Source organism: Nerophis ophidion, unplaced genomic scaffold (genome assembly GCF_033978795.1).
Source record: "Nerophis ophidion isolate RoL-2023_Sa unplaced genomic scaffold, RoL_Noph_v1.0 HiC_scaffold_135, whole genome shotgun sequence".
NCBI lineage: Eukaryota > Metazoa > Chordata > Actinopteri > Syngnathiformes > Syngnathidae > Nerophis > Nerophis ophidion.
The window spans coordinates 13153-25919 of record NW_026907057.1 but is presented as its reverse complement, the minus strand read 5'-3'; the positions used below and the strand labels follow the sequence as shown (position 1 = coordinate 25919).

Sequence of the window (12767 nt, the reverse complement as noted above, 5' to 3'; positions counted from 1 at the left end):
TCCCAGTGAAACACGTGTTTGAAGGAAGTGTGCACCACCTACTATTGTCCCAGTGAAACACGTGTTTGAAGGAAGTGTGCACCACTCACTATTGTCCCAGTGAAACACGTGTTTGAAGGAAGTGTGCACCACTCACTATTGTCCCAGTGAAACACGTGTTTGAAGGAAGTGTGCACCACTCACTATTGTCCCAGTGAAACACGTGTTTGAAGGAAGTGTGCACCACTCACTATTGTCCCAGTGAAACACGTGTTTGAAGGAAGTGTGCACCACTCACTATTGTCCCAGTGAAACACGTGTTTGAAGGAAGTGTGCACCACTCAATATTGTCCCGGTGAAACACGTGTTTGGCCAACATTTGTTCCGCGGTTGACAACACCTCGATGACGTCGACAGGAGGAAGACCAGAACAAGATGGCGTCTGGCGGAGAATACGTTGTTTTGGTTATTATGGTTTCTAGGTCTTAATTACAACGTACATGTGCACATGTGTGTCGTTTAACGCAGTAAACGTCCTTATTAATTGTTTGTATGCGGATACATTAGTCTGAGTGCACTTTGACGTGCTAGCCTAGCCTGCTGGTTAGCTTAGCTTGTTAGCTGCTAACAAAGAGAGGCGGAAGTGATCGACACATCAAAGCAGAGATCCAATGTAAGTGTAAAGTGTTTTTATTGTGTGAACATGTCTACATTACAAATGATGTGAGTGTTGGTGACTCAGCGACTAACTGCTGCCGTTGAAGAAATATTTGTGATGTAAAAAAAAAAAAAAAAACGACAACAGAATAAGAGGAGGAACTTTGTTCAACAAAAGAGGAGAAGGAGCGACAACATCAACTACTGGACACAGTTTTCTAGAAACATCAAATTGTGTTACACATCCATCCATCTATCTTCTTCTGCTTATCTGAGGTCGGGTCGCGGGGCCAGCAGCCTAAGTAGGGAAGCCCAGCCTTTCCTTTCCCCAGCCACTTCATACAGCTCTTTCTAGGGGATCCCGAGGCGTTCCAAGGCCAGCCAGTTTCTAACATAATAGTGAGAGTCCAGTCCATAGTGGGGCCAGCCAGAGACCATCCCGAGCGCAGACAGGTCAGCAACGCAGAGATGTCCCCAACCGTTGCACAGTTGAGCGGTCCACCCCAGGTTCTGACTCCGGACAGATATACATAGATATATATATATATATATATATATATATATATATATATATATATATATATATATATATATATATATATATATATATATATATATATATGTATATATATATATATATATATATATATATGTATATATATATATATATATATATATATATATATATATGTATATATGTATATATATATATATATATATATATATATATACAAAACCTTTCTACATATAAAGTGCAACATTTTCACGTATAAAGTGCAACATTAAACTGCTTCAAGTTGTTGCTCAGATTAAATACAATGACAAAACTTTACTTCTACATACAAAAAGTGCAACATTAAACAGTTTAAAGTCAACTCAGCCTCAGATTAACTTTTCTTCAGCCATCCCCACCATTTTACCCTGGTGACTTTCACTCAATTTTCATGTTTTCTGCCAGAAAAATCAGTTTATCCACATTGTCTGCAGAAAGAGCAGACCTGCTTGCAGTTACAATGTCCCCAACTGTGAAAAATACCCTTTCGCTGGACACGGAGGTAGCAGGTAGGGCAAGGTAGTGCCTGGCTAACTTGGCAGTAAAAGGATAAATGGGCTCATTGTTTCTCCACCATAGAAGTGTGTCAAAATCTAGTTTTTAATGCAATATGGTCTTAAATCTGCTGCTGTAAAAACACCGACAGCATTTGTTATTGCTTTAGCCCTGCCTGAGTTGCCGAGTAGAAGCTTCTTGAATGCAGTGGGAGCTGCGTTTGTTCGTCTTTCTCTTCGTTGAAGCCATGTCATCCATTGTTGTATCGCACTGCGTAGCCGAAGTGTTCCCAAACGGGAGATCTTAACGAGGCAGGAGTGTCTTTCAGCTCTGGATTTTACACTTTGTAGTAGCCCGGTCATTGCTAGCATGCCGTGTGTTGTGCCTCAGTGTACATTGTTGACACAACGTGTGGTGCGCTACTTAATATGTCCGTGTGGAAACTTGTTCGATACACCACCGGACCGAACCCAAACCCCCGTACCGAAACGGTTCAATACAAATACACGTACCGTTACACCCTTAATACACACACATCTGAAGATTATAAAAAAATAAATATATTTGGTGGGCTAAACAAAATGACTCGGCAAACCAATGTTTGGTATGAGTGATATGACCTCAAATCTATATCCTAATAACAATATATGTCACGATATATCATTTGGTATATGATTGATGATAGAAGAATTTCAAAACTGTTTACAAAGGCTCTTAATTTGGCAGCTGACATATGCAGTAACATATTGTGTCTTTTCTAATTGTATTATTTTGTCAAAACAATTATTATTAATGTACTTGTTTATTTACTGTTAATATCTGGTTACTTTATTTGAGAAAATAATCCTGGGAATGATGTAATAATAGGGACGGCGTGGCACAGTGGGAGAGTGGCTGTGCGCAACTCGAGGGTCCCTGGTTCAATCCCCACCTAGTACTAACCTCGTCACGTCCATTGTGTCCTGAGCAAGACACTTCACCCTTGCTCCTGATGGGTGCTGGTTAGCACCTTGCATGGCAGCTCCTTCCATCAGTGTGTGAATGTGTGTGTGAATGGGTAAATGTGGAAGTAGTGTCAAAGCGCTTTGAGTACCTTGAAGGTAGAAAAGCGCTATACAAGTACAACCCATTTATAGAGGTGTAACAGTACACAAAAATTTCGGTTCGGTACATACCTCGGTTCAGAGGTCACGGTTCGGTTCATTTTCGGTACAGTAAGAAAAAAACAAAATATACATTTTTTAATTATTTATTTAACACATTTGCTAAATCTTCCACCAAAAATATTTTTCTTAGTGGAATATTTGATGTGAAGTATTGGGAAACTTGGATATAATTCATAATAAAATAGATTTTGATTCAATATTATGTTTTAAGCAATGACAGTTTGAAAGAAAAAAAAAACAGCTTAGTTTTATTAGTCAACGTTGCAACTTTTTCTAAATTACATTTAGCCTTTAAGCTCTTTTATTTCACTTTTGTTTATGTTTTTGTTTATTTTAATAGTATGTTTAGAATGTGCTGTGGGCCTTTTAAAACATTAGCTGTGTACCGCATATGGCCTCCAGGGCACACTTTTGACACCCCTGCTATAGATAATAAAAAATTAAATCTGATTAATGAAAGGATAAAAATCAGAGCCTGGCGACGAATGCGCGTTTATCATAACTCTCTCGCTCTCTCTGGCCTTCCCTCACGAATGCTGCTGCGTGCACCACTTTTTGTTTTGTTTTTAACCCCTTCTTAACCCTGAACGTACATTGAAAATACACGCAACCATAACTTAAAATGCCGGACATTCGAGGCATTTAAGAAACTCCACCTGGACAGCTCCATAAAGAGGACATATCTCGTGAAAAGAGGAGGTGTGGTCAGTCTATCATATCCCAGTCGTTGCTAGCATGCCGTGTGTTGTTGTTTTTTTGATTGATTGAAACTTTTATTAGTAGATTGCACAGTACAGTACATATTCTGTACAACACCCGAATAAGTTTTTCAACTTGTTTAAGTCGGGGTCCACGTAAATCAATTCATGGTGCCTCGGTGTGCATTATTTACACAACGTGCGGCGCTACTTATATGTCCGTGTCGGATCGGTTCACCTCCGAACCGAAACCTCCGTACCAAAACGGTTCAATACAAATACACGTACCGTTGCACCTCTACCCATTTATCATTATTTATCATTTAATATTTTACTGCATATTTCAGCAACTAAATTAGGAGCCTGTGTAGTCTGTTTTAAAATTGTTCTGTTAATATTTATATGTGAAATAATATATTACAAAATCCCTTTAAACTATGTTGTCTATCCATATGAAAAAGTTCTGTCCATGAATTGATTAACGTGGACCCCGACTTAAACAAGTTGAAAAACTTATTCGGGTGTTACCATTTAGTGGTCAATTGTACGGAATATGTACTGTACTGTGCAATCTACTAATAAAAGTATCAATTAATCAATCAATCAATCAACCTGGTTTGTTTTTCTTTTCCTGTGAATAATGTTGTAAGAGCAGCGTTTTTCTGCTTCACTGAGATTTCAAGACAGTTCATACGATGACTTGTTTTTCCTAAGTGGATGTAAAAGTACTGAACGCATTGTGTGACTGAGCAGAGATGCTGTGTTTGTCTTGCAGACGTCTGTGAAGAACATCTTCACCCTCAGCAACAGAAGTGGAGCTTCAGGATGCAGACGGAGGAGCCACAGCCCTCCCACATTGAGAAGGAAGAGGAATACCTTCAGATCTCCCATTTTAAAAAGGAAGAGGAAAACCCACTAATCCCCCAGTTTAAAGAGGAAGCGGTGGATCCACAGAGTCCACACATTAAGGAGGAAGAGGAGGACCCACTGACCCCTCACAATAAAGAGGAAGAGGAAGAACACAGCATCAATCAGCAGGGAGAGCATCTTGAAGGACTGGAGGAGGTTGATGTCACCAAGATGCCAGTGACTGGTGTCCCTGTGAAGAGTGAAGATGATGAGGTGAAAGGTGAAAGTGAGGAGAGGGGAGGGGGGGAGCCTCCAAGCAGCAGCTCAACACAACACATGACAACAGAAGCTGATGGAGACCACTGTGGAGGATCACAAGCAGACAAGCTCTTAGCTCCACTATCAGATAGTGAGGACACAACGTCACACTCTCCTGACACTGATGATGAAGACTCTAAAGATGATAAGACATGTCACACTGACAACACTCACTTCACATCTTCTCACTGTCACAAAACTTTTAAATATCCTAGTAAATTGAAAAGACACATGAGAACACACACTGGAGAAAAACCTTTTTCATGTTCAATCTGCGGTAAAGATTTTACTCAGAGGCCAGATTTGAAAGTACACATGAGAACACACACTGGTGAAAAACCTTTTTCCTGTTCAACCTGTGGTAAAGGTTTTGCACACAGTAACAAATTGAAAAGACACATGAAAATACACACTGGTGAAAAACCTTTTTCCTGTTCAACCTGTGGTAAAGGTTTTACAGTAGGTCATAGTTTGAAAGAACACATGAGAACACACACTGGTGAAAAACCTTTTTCTTGCTCAGAATGTGGTAAAGGTTTTGTACAAAGTCCCCTTTTAAAAGTACACATGAGAACACACACTGGTGAAAAACCTTTTGTCTGTTCAATCTGTGGTAAAGGTTTTACAGAAAGTCGATGGTTGAAAGTGCACATGAGAACACACACTGGTGAAAAACCGTTTTCCTGTTCAATCTGTGGTAAAGGTTTTACAGAAAACTGGTGTTTGAATGTACACACTAGAACACACACTGGAGAGAAATCCCATTCCTGTTCAATCTGTAACAGAAGCTTTTGTGAAGGATCAAACCTTTTAGTACACATGAGAAGACACCCAGGAGAGAAAGTGTTGAGTTGCAGTGTGTGTGGTGAAAGATTGTCTTCTAAGTACCAGTGTAAGAAACACAAGTGTGCTGGTGAGAACAGCAGCAGCAAATGAAACTGCAGGATTTGAAATAAACTGTCCAGACTTTCATTTTGACTTTCTAACAACATCAGCACATATAACATGTATGACATTGTTGTTTGTGTAACAATCTTTTTAATATGCTTCCACATTTATAGATTAGATATTTTATATTAATGATTTTATCAGTCAAGCACATTCATTAATATGCAACATTGTGTACTTTTATTAAAAAATGGACAGAACAATTTGAGTAGATTAGATAGTAAACAGTACAATACATATTTTACATGCAATAAACATTTTGTGTGTATGTATACACACACACACACACACACACACACACACACACACATATATATATATATATATATATATATATATATATATTTATATATATATCATTATATATATCCTGTATATTCATCATACAATTTTATATGAAATATTGTATTTGTAATTGTTAATAATCCCATAGATTATCACCTTTATATGATATACATATGTACTGGTTCACATCTGAAACATCTTCTGGACCACTTCAGGAAGAGTATTATTATTTACTTTATACATCATTTGAACAGTTGTCTTTTATACAATTTTAAAATGTGTCTTTTTAAACCATTTGTTGGGTCTCTATAATCATTTTTATTCATTATCGCCATTACTCTGTAATATGATGATTGTGTTGTGATTGTTTTATATGTATGTCCCCAGACCTTTATGCAGTATAAAAGTGAGAGAAAATGGCAGATTTTTTTTTTTTTGTGAAATGATGGTTTTGTTTTTACAAACTTACATTTGTGGATGTATTATATATATTGTGTTTTAAACATTTGTTTTACTGTTTTTTATGTTCTTTTTTAACATCCCCAAAACAACATCAATATCAGTCAAAGTTTGGAGTCTCAGGCAAAAGCCAATATTGTACATCATCCCACAGAGATTTACTTTGCATACATTCATAAAATAAACTGTTTATTGTGTTTCCCAATCACAGATCGAACAAGTGTTGTCTTCAATTGCAAAACAACATCCAAAATATTACTTTAAGTGGTCAATTCCGTCTTTTTTTTTCTTAAATTAACTCTTTTGCCTTAGAAAGAATGGAACATTTTAAGTTATGAGTTGTTTTCTTGTTCCAGGTTGTACTTCAAATAATAAACTATTTTTATCAGTCAATAAGTGCATCAGTGACCAAATGCCTTTTTCAAACCATTGCTGTTCAGAGATGGATTTGTTTCTCATTTTAATATAAACAACAATTCCATAGTGGAGTATTGTGTGTGATGAAGTTGTGTTTGTAAATTAGTTTCCAGTACAACAACACTTGCTGGTAGGGATGGATACTGTTCACATTTCAACTGATTCGGAACAAATTCCACTACCTCCAAATCAATACCAAGCCTCAACAGTACGACTTTTTGGTACTTTTGTGTGTGTTAATCATTTTTATTGTGATAAATTTATATTGCAATGTTTAAAAATAAGATTATTATTGATAATTGCGGTCCTTTCGTTACCCTTTGTTTTTTTGTTTTTTTTGTTTTCATATCATCATTTACATGTAGCTTTATTTACATTTGCAAGTCCAGTACGCTAGATGGCTGTAGTGTAAATTCATAATGTTTTTTGTTGCGCCCAAAAAAGTGTTAATACTGTATATATTGGATTTATTATGCACCAGCTGTCTGATACTAACATTCATCTTAGTTATAGTTTTACTTAACTCATTTGGTGGGTGTTAACGTCATGAGAAATTGCTAATGCTAATCAGTAGCATGTCAATAGCAAAGCCAATGTATATTAGCATCAAGCTAACATAACTTTTATAGCGTTTTTTGAGTCCATTTCTTTGTTGGCATTGACAATTGCAACATTTATCTCAAGGTAGTTTGACTCAGACTGCTCTCAGTGCTGCTGGAGTGACCTCCAAATGCCAAACAGAGGTCAAATGAGTTTCCAAGTTGGATATTCAACAGACATTCAACATCCAGCCAGGCTGACTGTTTGTCCCCGGCACTGAAAACTCATGCCACGTCTGTCAGTCCCTGCTGACAAGTGCTTTAGTTTAAGGGACCGTCAATAAAGTACTTGTCATTGGCTCACTAAGAACATTTCAATTGTCAGTAGCTTCAGTCATGTGACCGAGAACCTCAAACCTACTTTCATATTGTTTGTTCATCACTGCTGTAGTCGGCTCATGCCTTGAATTGTCCGGTTTTAAGGGATAAACAGTAGAAAATGGATGGATGGATGTTTAGTGACAGAGTGGAAACTGTCAAACCTCAAGCCCGCCAAGTGCTTGAACCCAAAGCAGTTTTGGGAGAAAAGTTTACTGGTCAGATGAGACTTTGCCTCACCTCCAATTAAGAGTGAAAAGGCTGATCTTTGTACACAAGCAGCTTTTCCAACAAGACAACAATATCAAACACACATAAAAACTGTTTTCAAAGGGTTTCAGGCAGGTTTCTGGAATGTCCGTTCCAGAGACTGGACCTTAACCCTGCTAAACATTTGAGAACATTGCTTTGAACCGGCTCTGTGTCAAGAAAGCAACACATTTCAATCAAATCTACCAGTATTTACAAGAACGGGGTCAAATATGCGAGTAAAATGTTGCCAGAAGCATCTTGCTTCATTTTTATTTATTTTTACGTGTTGTGAAGAAACCCTTAATTGTTCCGTCGTAAGAACATCAGACTTTCATTCTGACTTCCAGGATTCAAGTCCATAATTTTTATGGACAGAATTTCGAGGCACAGTCAAGGCGTTGAGGGGATCGGGTTTGGTGACTGCAGGATTATGTTTCTGTTTTTTGCAGATGATGTGGTCCTGATGGCTTCATCTGGCCAGGATCTTCAGTTCTCACTGGATCGGTTCGCAGCCGAATGTGAAGCGACTGGGATGAGAATCAGCACCTCCAAGTCTGAGTCCATGGTTGTCGCCCGGAAAAGGGTGGAGTGCCATCTCCGGGTTGGGGAGGAGACCCTGCCCCAAGTGGAGGAGTTCAAGTACCTCGGAGTCTTGTTCACGGACATGATGTTTAATGTGAAATGGTATGAAATTGTCTGATGTATTATGTTGTAAGTATGTTCAATGAAATAAACACAAGAAAGAAATAAAAGAAAGAAAGTATAGATCGACTGACTGAGTTTATAATGCAATTTTACCAAGTGATAAAGTAACAGCACAAAGCACACATCAGTCATATTAAATGATGCATCAAGGACAATACTGTAATGACATCAAATAGATATTTTTAATTTCACCAGAGTACCTGGTTGGTTTCACATCTTGTTCAACCACTTACCAGAGGGAACAAGATACCTCTTTTTTCAAAAATCATCATCAAAAAAGTATAGCTTGAAGAAAGGCTAAAGTGCCATGACACGGAGTCGAACTGGGATTGCAGCGGCCACAACACAGAGTACTAACCACTATACCATCACAGATATAACTGAGAATGTGTTTGCTTCCCTGTTCATGTTCATAGACGGAATAGTCACATCTAGTTTGAATGCTAGTGACCAAGCCCCAACAATTTTTACTCTAACAAGAGGAAGGCGTGCTCAGGTAAGATTTGTTTTGTTTCACCTTTTTCCTCACCCACTTTGTTCTGATTGAATGTCCCGAGTATACCAACAGATACAACGTCCAGTTATCTATTCACAATTATAACAAGACAAAAAATGCATGTTCCAGTTAGTAGGTATTTATTTTAAATGGAGAAAAACACTCTCAAAGAAACAGCACTGAATTTTGTTTCAGTTCAATTAACGAAAACCAATGAGCTACCCAGGAGTTGAACCATGAATATTCTGCTTCGTAGTCAGACACGTTATCCATTGCACCACTAGCCCTATGTGAAGAAATGTTTTACTGTAGTACAAGTTGTATATCGTAAACATCTTAGGCCAAAGGAACACACAGTTTACATGAGGCTTACTACCAAAACAGGGCTTTACTGACTGCTTATGTTGGACTTTAAAATCTAGTGACCTTCTATTTGTTGCAGCCTGGGCCTTCAGCAGCTCTGCCTGTTGCAGCTAACCTCCACTAAAAATTAAAGCAAAATGCTTCTGGCAATATTTTGGGGAGCATCCAAGTTAAATGCAGCTCAGAGTTGGCAACTTTGGGAGAGGAGCTTCTTTTTTGGTCAAAACCTTCTTTGTTGATGACGATGTGAAACTGGCCTATCTGTCAAAAATGAGCTTTGGGTTCAAGCACTTGGGGAGCTTGAGCTTTGACAGTTCCCAGCTTGTCACTGAACATGCTGACTAATTCACTGTCACCTGAGATTGCCAATATGGATGTTATCTCAGATGTTGGACATATCAGCACATCAAAGGTCCTGGATAGCTCAGTCGGCAGAGCATCAGACTTTTAATCTGAGGGTCCAGGGTTCAAGTCCCTGTTCAAGTGGCTGATGCTGACCTCCATACATTTCTCAAAAAATGTCCCTTTGCCCCACTGCAGCAGTCCTTCGAATTTATATTTAATTTTAATAGTTTTCAACAATGATTGTATTTCCTCTATTTCATTTGAAAAACTGATATTCAAAAACATCCCTCACATCCACTTTAGTTCAGGTGGGAGAGCGTTAGTGTGATCATCTGTAGGTTTAACCACAATACCTTAAACACAAATTGTTAGACAGTGTATCTGTATGAAAAAGTTGTGGTTAATATTTTGCTGTAGGTGTGTTAGATGCACCTTCACCTCACACTGAGCTCAGCTTTATTACTCTCAGTTTCAAGTTATACAGTCCAAGACAAACCCCTAAGGAAAGAAATTTGTGTTTGAAACAGCCCGATGTAAGACTCAGTTAAAGACCAAACTTTGGCTTGAGGAACGATACACCGATAAACCACGTAACGGTTGTCCAAATTACAAATGGAGGAAAGGTGTGTGACTACTGATACTAGGATTCCACCAGCAAGGCTGGCAGGTCAGGGAGACCATTTCAGTATTGTAAGAGCCACAGAAGGCTTATTAGTAAGAAGACTTGATTCAGAAACTCAGCGAGTTGTGCTGAAACCCGGGATCGAACCAGGGACCTTCAGATCTTCAGTCTGACGCTCTCCCATATGAGCTATTTCAGCTATACAACATCTTCATGGGTTTATACATTCAAATGTAACCAAGGTCTGCCCTATTGGTGACTTTTGAGGGGTGGAAGGAGGTCTTTCCAAGGGGTCTCAAAGTCTAGTATTGGTCAGCAGAACAGGTAATTGAATCCCGGAAGCTCAAAAAGAATGTCTTACGCTCCATGACTGAGCATATCAGGGTCTCTAAAAAATGTACCAAAATGCTTCTGGAGAATGTTTTACTACGGAGAATGTTATGATTACTGCAAACATTTGGCAGATTTTTCAGAAATGTTCAAAAGTTCTTAGCAGGCTAATAATTACGTCTTCAAGTGTAGATGAACCATGCTTAGAAGAAAGGTAGTTTAAATTGTATAAGAACAGATACAACTACCAGTTATACATTCGCAATAATAAAGAGAAAAAAAACACGTTTCAGTTAGTAGATTTAAAAAAAAAACAACAAAAAAAAGCAAAATAAACTCCCCCAAAAATTGTACAGAATACTGTTTCAGTTCAGTTAACAAACAACAGCACGCTGGCCAGGAGTTGAACATAGAATTTTTTTAATTTATAGTGAGACACATAATCCATTGCATCACTATCCCTATGGAAAGAAACATCTTACTGTAGGACAGGTTGTGTTTCGTAAATATCTTACGCCAAAACAACACACAGTTTACATCCTCAGGATGTAAGACATTATTTGGATTCTTATTTGAACGACGTCACACAGAAATGTAATGTATGAATGAGTGAGAATGAGGGAGGGACGTTTTGGGGTTGGTGCACTAATTGTAAGTGTATCTTGTGTTGTTTATCTTGATTTAATAATAATAAATAAATAAATGATAAATGGGTTGTACTTGTATAGCGCTTTTCTACCTTCAAGGTACTCAAAGCGCTTTAACACTACTTCCACATTTACCCATTCACACACACATTCACACACTGATGGAGGGAGCTGCCATACAAGGCGCCAACCAGCACCCATCAGGAGCAAGGGTGAAGTGTCTTGCTCAGGACACAACGGACGTGACGAGGTTGGTACTAGGTGTGATTTGAACCAGGGCCCCTCAGGTTGCGCATGGCCACTCTACCACTGCGCCACGCCGTCCCAACATCTTTAAGGAAAATGTTATTCTAGGGAATATTAGTTCATGTGCATCTCATAGTTACAAACCCCAAAACCAGTAACGTGTAAATAAAGACAGAATACAATGATCTGCAAATCCTCCTCAACCCACACTCAACCGAATAGACTGCAAAGACAAGATACGAACTGGAAAACTTTGTTGTTTTTTACTAATATTAGCTCATTTGGAATTTGATCCCTGCAAAATGTTTCAAAAAATCTGGCAGAAGAGGTAAAAAAATAAGTTGAGGTATGCTAATCAAACACTTATTTGGAACATCCCACAGGTGAACAGGCTAATTGGGAACAGGTGGGTGCCATGATTGGGTATAAAACCAGCTTCCATGAAATGCTCAATCATTCACAAACAGGGATGGGGTGAGGGTCACCACTTTGTCAACAAATGCGTGAGCAAATTGTCTAACAGTTTAAGAACATTTCTCAACAAACTATTGCAAGGAATTTAGGGATTTCACCATCTACAGTCTGTAACATCATCAAAAGGTTTTGAGTGTCTGGAGAAATCAATGCACGTAACATTGAATGACCGTGATCTTTGATCCCTCAGGTAGTACTGCATCAAAAACCGACATCAGTGTGTAAAGGATATCGCTACATGGGCTCAGCAACATTTCAGAAAACCACTGTCAGTAACTAAAGTTCGTCTCTACATCTGTAAGTGTAAGTTAAAACTCTACTGTGCAAATCGAAACCTATTTATCAACAACACCCAGGAACGCCGCTGGCTTCGCTGGGCCCAAGTTCATCTAAGATGGACTGATGCAAAGTGGAAAAGTGTTCTGTGGTCTGACGAGTCCACATTTCAAATTGTTTTTGGAAACTGTGGACGTCATGTGTCCTCCGGAACAAAGAGGAAAAGAACCATCCGGATTAATCCACGTGCAAAGTTCAAAAGCCAGCATC

General features: G+C 38.5%; 1 protein-coding gene and 2 non-coding genes across 4 annotated transcripts; 2 read left to right on the top strand and 1 right to left on the bottom strand.

Moving 5' to 3' along the window:
* Positions 1–393: 393 nt before the first annotated feature.
* On the top strand, positions 394–6494 carry LOC133547603 (oocyte zinc finger protein XlCOF6.1-like). 2 transcript variants are annotated; one of them, XM_061893219.1, is made up of 2 exons: positions 394–652; positions 4324–6494. In XM_061893219.1, exon 2 carries the CDS (start codon positions 4374–4376, stop codon positions 5649–5651), a length of 1278 nt encoding a protein of 425 aa, XP_061749203.1. In that variant the 5' UTR covers positions 394–652; positions 4324–4373; the 3' UTR covers positions 5652–6494. The 2 variants fall into 2 exon arrangements, with proteins under 2 accessions (XP_061749203.1, XP_061749202.1); XM_061893218.1 differs by having other exon boundaries at positions 394–1089.
* Positions 6495–9970: 3476 nt separating this feature from the next.
* trnak-uuu (transfer RNA lysine (anticodon UUU)) lies at positions 9971–10043 on the top strand. Its single transcript has one exon. It is a non-coding gene; the product is annotated as a tRNA-Lys (tRNA).
* A 607-nt stretch (positions 10044–10650) lies between these two features.
* Positions 10651–10723, bottom strand: trnaf-gaa (transfer RNA phenylalanine (anticodon GAA)). Its single transcript has one exon. It is a non-coding gene; the product is annotated as a tRNA-Phe (tRNA).
* Between the last annotated feature and the right edge of the window lie 2044 nt (positions 10724–12767).